This window comes from Euprymna scolopes, chromosome 2, assembly GCF_053919585.1.
Source record: "Euprymna scolopes isolate OS-2025 chromosome 2, ASM5391958v1, whole genome shotgun sequence".
In the NCBI taxonomy this organism is placed as follows: Eukaryota; Metazoa; Mollusca; class Cephalopoda; order Sepiida; family Sepiolidae; genus Euprymna; species Euprymna scolopes.
Genome location: NC_136483.1, coordinates 190,302,352 through 190,311,464, shown reverse-complemented (window position 1 = coordinate 190,311,464; position 9,113 = coordinate 190,302,352). Strand labels below are relative to the sequence as shown.

At 22.8% G+C, this 9,113-nt stretch overlaps 1 protein-coding gene across 1 annotated transcript in view; it reads right to left on the bottom strand.

Annotated features, from left to right (window-relative positions):
* Positions 1 to 9,113, bottom strand: part of LOC145299947 (cytochrome P450 3A4-like) — a 51,998-nt gene that overhangs the window by 1,533 nt on the left and 41,352 nt on the right. The window contains exons 12-13 of the mRNA XM_080144446.1: positions 4,221 to 4,358; positions 668 to 830 (exon numbers count right to left, since the gene is read on the bottom strand). Of these exons, the coding sequence (XP_080000572.1) occupies positions 668 to 830; positions 4,221 to 4,358 (301 nt within the window). The remainder of the gene's footprint in view (positions 1 to 667; positions 831 to 4,220; positions 4,359 to 9,113) is intronic.

The window sequence follows — 9,113 nt, the reverse complement described above, 5'->3', positions numbered from 1 at the left end:
GCTGTTAATTTTCAACATTTCTGCACATTGTTTGAGTAACCTTTGCCAACACCTCACTTGCCCTTCATTTATACAAAGCTCTCCAAACAATACTTTTTGGCTTCCTAACAAAAAAATGTACCATACATTGACGTTATTGTTTTTCTTTTCCTTTGTAAAATTACATCATGATCTACAAAGTCAAAAACAAAAACAGCATTGCAAAGCAATTAAACCGAGCATTATGAATAAATATTTAAAGATATAAAGAAGTTGAAACATGAAAACATTTTCCAACTTACTGAGTCTAGGATTAAACAATTCGAAAAGGTCGATGTGCCGTAAAACAAAACAAATAAGCCTAACTCCATGAATAAATATTTAACGTAATACGTAAAGGAATCATAAACAAGTTTACCAAAATTACTGGATTTGGCATCAAATAACCCAAAAAGGGTTGATATGCCGTAAAACAAAGAACAAAAAAAAAATCAACCACTTTATTTTAAACAACTTCTATTTGCATTATTTCCTACATTCATATAACAGCTTTTGACTTTCCTTGCAAACTTCCAACATACCAACCAGATAGTCTGAAGTTAAACAAATTTACTTTTGAAAACAATTTTCTATATATGATTCCCACCAAGACTAAAGATCGCTTTACCTATATGTTTTGTTTACTTACTTCAGTGTTTTCAGAAGGTACAAAACGAAATTTTCTCAGTGCTTCTGAAATAACCATTTTCAATTCAAGCATAGCCAATCGCCTCCCAGGACAAACTCGTGGCCCATCACCAAAAGGAAGATACGTAAATGGTTTTATTTTGGCCTTATTTTCTTCGTTGAATCTGCAATAGCAAAATTGGTAAATATTTGTGGAATTTGTCAAACAAACAACGAGATTTTTTTTACTAAAAATCATTGAACTAAAAATCAGTGAATTATTTTTAATAACCTTTGTTTTGACCTTGAATTGGTTATATATATATATATATATATATATATATATATATATATATATATATATATATATATATATATATATATATAACAAAAAACAAGACTTCAAATAATGGGTTGATAGCAACAAAAAGTGATTTTCATTGTTAGTTACAATTATTTCAAGACTTTTTGGACAAATTCAAATACTATGTCGTTTGAAAATTTTCACAAGAACAGCCTTTCACCAGACTTATTAAATAAAAAAACAATAAAACATTATGGAAAAAAACCTTTCCTTTATATATATGAACAAATGATTAATAAAGCATGTTAAAAAACATCTTGAAAAAGAGTTAAAAACATATATAATTTTAAAAAGGAATCACAAGATAAGTGGATAGTCCTTAATCCGCGGAGTTTCGAAGAAATACTCTCCTTCTCATCAGAGGGTAGGAATTTTACCATTTTGATTACCTTGGTAAACTTATTGTAATTTTTATTTTTATATATATATATATATATATATATATATATATATATATATATATATATATATATATATATATATATATATATATATATAGCTATACCCGGTCACACCTTGATGTGGCTCAGTTTGTTTAAATAGAACACAAAAAACAAAAAAGATATTGTATATTTCTTATGTTTATGTATGTTTTCAATATTTCTGGAGACGCAATATTTTGAGGCGTTCCTTTTTCTGTGCAGATGTAGTGATTGTCTGATTTTCCGACTATAGAACACGCAATATATACTTATCCATGTCAGAAGCAATCATGGTGTAGATGTAAGTCACACAAATGTATCAATTGTCCCTGAGCCTTGTTAGTTCTTATTGCAAACGCCAAGCGAATTGTGAAGTGCAGTATCTTAAATTAAAATAGTATATCCGATTAAACCATTCAATGCACGTTCACTACCCGTTCTTCCTGATGTTGACAGAGGGGAAAACGAGAGGGTTTAACTTTACTATGTATATATATGTGAGCACGCAATGGGAAATCTCGTAAATTAAAAAAAAATAGCCGATTTGGTTTTTGTTTGAAAGTATAGTGTTTTATAAAAAATAAACCGATGGAAAAATCGAAAGGAAACTGTGTAAAGAATAAACCAACAAAGTAAATGGGAGACCGGTGAGGATTCAGAAGGAAGAAAGAAAGAAAGAAGAAAAGAATGTAAAGATGTTGTAGGATGAGTTTCATGAAAAGGAAATAGTTTGGTAAACTGTTGTTTTTTATTTAAATAATATTTTTACACATTTTTTCGGAGAAAATATATTGCTTCCAGAATATTCGTAAACATTTTCGTTCTTCTTGTTATTCTAGCGAAATTTGGAAATCGAAATAATGAAAATATCTAAAACTTATGAAAAACGATAAGATAGAAATTATTAAAAAAATTTTTTTTACAGAAATTAGAAATTGTAACTATTTCCCTTGTGTTTGCGTCACATTTAAAATCGCCGAAATCATTTTTTTTTTCGTATAATCATGGAAGACTTTAAGATTTGTGACGAGGTAGATAACATTGTTTATTATTGAAATTAACAAGAAATATAAGTAATTATAATGGTTTTAAAATTAAATATCAACTTTTCAGATGTTGGATTTCGCTACAATAATGAAGAAGCACCCTTTTTATCGGCCGACTTGTAAAATGAACGCCTTATATATTTCTTGGTACAGAATTTGACCCGGATTATCAGGATTTTCCATCAATTATTATTTGGGTTCGATCGGCAGTTACCGGATAAGGCCGAGCAATTAGTAGATACTTATATAGATTTGAAAACAAACAAAGCAGAAAAAATACAATAAATAAAAAATAACAAAAATATGTTGTAAATTTACTGAATATATATATTTTTTTTATTTTCCTTCAGTGAAGTTGCATTTTGTATTGTTTATTTACATTTTTATTTTTTTGCAATTTTTTAAAAGATGAATTTTTTACCGTAAATTGTTAGGTGAACATTTTTTTTTCAAGAATACTTACTTTTTTGTGTGTGTTTTTTTTTAAAAAGAAAATTGGCAGTAAACGTTTTTTATTTTTTGTAAACAGATGGTTTTTTATAAGAAAAGATGAATGCTTTTATGAAAACCGTAAATTGCAAAGAAAAGTTTTTGTCAAGAAAATTTGCAAATTATTTTTTGTCAACAGATGTTAAAAAATAAACAGATACATACACTTATCACCCAAGAAATAATTTAAAAATTACATTTTTTATACAAAAAAAATGTCGATTTAATGTTTTAACATTTGAACAACGCTCATCTTAATCCGGTGATTGTAGGTTGAGCTCTAACCATAATTGACGGAAAATTCCGAGGATCCGGGTCAAATTCTGCAAGAGTACCATTTTTTTTATTTCGTTTTTCTTTTCTTTTCTTTTTTTTTTTTTAAAATTTTTGGAGCGGAATAATTAGCGATTCCAAACGAACAAAATTAACCAAAATGCAAAAAAAAAAAATAAAAAATAAATAAATAAAATAAAATAAAATAAAATAAATAAAAAAAATAAATAAAAATCAATATTTAAAGCTTTTTAAGGAGTGCTCAGTTTCTAATTCAAAATTCTAGTAAATCGATCCTCCTTATTGAAAACACTCAAGGGAAACACGAAACCAAATTATTGCCCGTATGTTTGGGAGAGGTTCTTTTCGTTTTTTCAATATTTTCAGCAGATTCTTATTGATTTGACACTCATCTACCAATGACGAATATAGTTGTTTTTTTTTCATAAATGCGCAAGCGTTGAACGCCCAAATAGTTGAAAACAATAAATACGACATATCAATCCTTTATTGTCTAATCATTGTTCAAGTTTCAATCTAGATAAACAGGAATGCTCATACCCGAACGAATTGATACTACTTAGATATCCTTGGGTTTATTAATAAACGCATATGCGTTGAACGTCTAAATGATTAAAAAACATTTGAAGCAATCCGATATTAAAGAATAGAATGTTTTCTTTTTTCATTTATCATAGAATTCTAATAGTCGATATCTCAAGATTTTTTTGATTGAGTTTGTTCTCTGTGTAATACGAGTAGGTCCCATCAACTCTTTATGGAGTAATCATATTCAAAGAAACACATTCGGACGAATGTATTTAAGTTTATTAATGAATGAGTTGAACAACTAAATAATTCGAAGGCATCAAATATTGTCGAGCGGAATGTTTTCTTTTTTAATTCAGGTGATTGAAATTTGTTCAAATATCGAGATTATTTGTCATAAAAGAAAAAAAAAAACTTTGATTTTACACTCACCGTTCCGGATCAAACTTATTTGGTTCAGACCAATATTTTGGATCACGATGTAATGCCATTGTTGAAACTATAATTCCACTGTCTTTTGGGATCTTTAACCCTTTTATGGTACAGTCTTCCCTTGTTTCTCTTGTTAATCTGGCAGAGAAAGAAACAAATAATAAAATGCTCGATAAGTTCAAAGGTTATAAAACTTTTATCCGATAAGAAAATTGAACATAATTGAAAATACGCTGTTGTATAATCATTTAATTCTTGAATCATTTATAAAATCATAGTTTCGATATTTGATTCTAACTTGCTAATCATTATATATAACATTTTGTTTCTGTCCACCAAAATATATATTTATAATAGAAATAAACAAGAGAACAAAGGCATTAATCTTTTCGCTCTCAATTCTGTTTGACCCGGCATCATTTAAAAAAATTCTATAAGTAGGGATGGAGCATCCTACCGAATGCCAAACATTCACCTGCTAACTCAGATATTCCAACCGAGAGATCCTTTTGGGATACAGACTGTCCCTTTAAGTGCAATTATCAGAATCTCTGTTGCACTTGGTTCACCGGGTATACTTGCCATGTACTTTTAAAAATTCTTTTTCATAAGTCCACTTGCTCGTATAATAACTGGAATTATAGAGATCTTTCTAAGATTCCAGTTTCTTTTCATGCCAACCATAAGACTTTGGTATTTCGTTATTTTTTCCCTTTCAGCTGTGTTTAACCCAGTCTAAGTGTTTTAATATGCGAAGGGAAGTGGAGATTTAAGGCTACAATTTATGGTGATTGATGCGTCTACCTGTGTTCTCTCCAGATTTGATCTCTAATCTTGATAGAGACATTAGTGTAGCGCAGTTTCTTTCTAATAAGATTATGGATTGAAATCCAAAAGACTGTCGAAATTTTATTGGTTTGTTGGCTTTTGTTGTCATGACCTGTTATTGTTGTTGTTGTTGTTATTGTTGTTGTTGCTGTTATTGTTGTTGTTGCTGTTGTTACTGTTGTTGCTGTTGTTGTTGTTATTATTGCTGTTATTGTTGCTGCTGGTAGTGTTGCTGTTGTTGTTCCTGTTGTTGCTGTTGTTGTTGCTCTTGTTGTTGTTACTGTTATTGTTGTTGTTGCTGCTGTTGTTGTTGTAGTTGTTTTGTTGTTGTCGCTGTTGTTGCTGTTATTGTTGTATTTGTTGTCGCTGTTGTTGTTGTTATTATTGTTGCTGTTGTTATTATTGCTGTTGTTATTGTTGCTGTTGTTGTTGTTGTTGTTGCTGTTGTTGTTGCTGTTGCTGTTGTTATTGTTGTTGTTGTTGCTGTTGTTATTGTTGCTGTTATTGTTGCTGTTGTTATTGTTGTTGTTGCTGTTATTGTTGCTGTTGTTGCTTTTATTGTTGTTGTTGATGGTGATGTTGTCATAAATAATTTAATAACTATAAGTAACATAAATAATTTAATAACTATAAGTAACATAAATAATTTAATAACTATAATTAACTATCATAATTTAATAACTATAAGTAACATAAATAATTTAATAACTATAAGTAACATAAATAATGTAATAACTATAAGTAACATAAATAATTTAATAACTATAAGTAACATAAATAATTTAATAACTATTAGTAACATAAATAATTTAATAACTATTAGTTACATAAATAATTTAATAACTATAAGTAACATAAATAATTTAATAACTATAAGTAACATAAATAATTTAATAACTATAAATAACATAAATAATTTAATAACTATTAGTAACATAAATAATTTAATAACTATAAGTAACATAAATAATTTAATAACTATAAGTAACATAAATAATTTAATAACTATAAGTAACATAAATAATTTAATAACTATTAGTTACATAAATAATTTAATAACTATTACTAACATAAATAATTTAATAACTATTAGTAACATAAATAATTTAATAACTATAAGTAACATAAATAATTTAATAACTATTAGTAACATAAATAATTTAATAACTATTAGTAACATAAATAATTTAATAACTATTAGTAACATAAATTATTTCATAACTATAAGTAACATAAATAATTTAATAACTATAAATAACATAAATAATTTAATGACTTTAAGTAACATAAATAATTTAATAACTATAAGTAACATAAATAATTTAATAACTATAAATAACATAAATAATTTAATAACTATTAGTTACATAAATAATTTAATAACTATTAGTTACATAAATAATTTAATAACTATTACTAACATAAATAATTTCATAACTATAAGTAACATAAATAATTTAATAACTATTAGTAACATAAATAATTTCATAACTATAAGTAACATAAATAATTTAATGACTTTAAGTAACATAAATAATTTAATAACTATTAGTAACATAAATAATTTAATAACTATAAATAACATAAATAATTTAATAACTATAAGTAACATAAATAATTTAATAACTATTAGTAACATAAACAGTTTAATAACTATTAGTAACATAAATAATTTAATAACTATAAGTAACATAAATAATTTAATAACTATTAGTAACATAAATAATTTAATAACTATAAGTAACATAAATAATTTAATAACTATTAGTAAAATAAATAATTTAATAACTATTAGTAACATAAATAATTTAATAACTATTAGTAACATAAATAATTTAATAACTATAAGTAACATAAATAATTTAATAACTATAAGTAACATAAATAATTTAATAACTATAAGTAACATAAATAATTTAATAACTATTAGTAACATAAATAATTTAATAACTATTAGTAACATAAATAATTTAATAACTATAAGTAACATAAATAATTTAATAACTATAAGTAACATAAATAATTTAATAACTATTAGTAACATAAATAATTTAATAACTATTAGTAACATAAATAATTTAATAACTATAAGTAACATAAATAATTTAATAACTATATGTAACATAAACAGTTTAATAACTATTAGTAACATAAATAATTTAATAATTATTAGTAACATAAATAATTTAATAACTATAAGTAACATAAATAATTTAATAACTATAAGTAACATAAACAGTTTAATAACTATTAGTAACATAAATAATTCAATAACTATAAGTAACATAAATAATTTAATAACTATTAGTAACATAAATAACTTAGTAACTATAAGTAACATAAATAATTTCATAAATATTAGTAACATAAATAACTTATTAACTATTAGTAACATAAATAATTTATTAACTATTAGTAACATAAATAACTTAATAACTATGAGTAACATAAATAATTTAATAATCATAAGTAACATAAATAATTTAATAACTATTAGTAACATAAATTATTTAATAACTATTAGTAACATAAATAACTTAATAACTATAAGTAACATAAATAATTTAATAACTATAAGTAACATAAATAATTTCATAACTATAAGTAACATAAATAATTTCATTACTATAAGTAACATAAATAATTTAATAACTATAAGTAACATAAATAAATTCATAACTATAAGTAACATAAATAATTTCATAACTATAAGTAACATAAATAAGTTCATAACTACAAGTAACATAAATAATTTTATAATTATAAGTAACATAAATAAGTTCATAACTATAAGTAACATAAATAATTTAATAACTATAAGTAACATAAATAATTTAATAACTATAAGTAACATAAATAATTTAATAACTATAAGTAACATAAATAATTTAATAACTATTAGTAACATAAATAATTTAATAACTATTAGTAACATTAATAATTTAATAACTATAAGTAACATAAATAATTTCATAACTATAAGTAACATAAATAATTTAATAACTATTAGTAACATAAATAATTTAATAACTATAAGTAACATAAATAATTTCATAACTATGAGTAACATAAATAATTTAATAACTATAAGTAACATAAATAATTTAATAACTATAAGTAACATAAATAATTTAATAACTATTAGTAACATAAATAATTTAATGACTATAAGTAACATAAATAATTTAATGACTATAAGTAACATAAATAATTTAATAACTATAAATAACATAAATAATTTAATAACTATTAGTAACATAAATAATTTAATAACTATTAGTAACATAAATAATTTAATAACTATAAGTAACATAAATAATTTAATAACTATAAGTAACATAAATAATTTAATAACTATTAGTAACATAAATAATTTAATAACTATTAGTAACATAAATAATTTAATAACTATAAGTAACATAAATAATTTAATAACTATATGTAACATAAACAGTTTAATAACTATTAGTAACATAAATAATTTAATAATTATTAGTAACATAAATAATTTAATAACTATTAGTAACATAAATAATTTAATAACTATAAGTAACATAAACAGTTTAATAACTATTAGTAACATAAATAATTCAATAACTATAAGTAACATAAATAATTTAATAACTATTAGTAACATAAATAACTTAGTAACTATAAGTAACATAAATAATTTCATAAATATTAGTAACATAAATAACTTTTTAACTATTAGTAACATAAATAATTTATTAACTATTAGTAACATAAATAACTTAATAACTATAAGTAACATAAATAATTTAATAATCATAAGTAACATAAATAATTTAATAACTATTAGTAACATAAATTATTTAATAACTATTAGTAACATAAATAACTTAATAACTATAAGTAACATAAATAATTTAATAACTATAAGTAACATAAATAATTTCATAACTATAAGTAACATAAATAATTTCATTACTATAAGTAACATAAATAATTTAATAACTATAAGTAACATAAATAATTTCATAACTATAAGTAACATAAATAATTTCATAACTATAAGTAACATAAATAAGTTCATAACTACAAGTA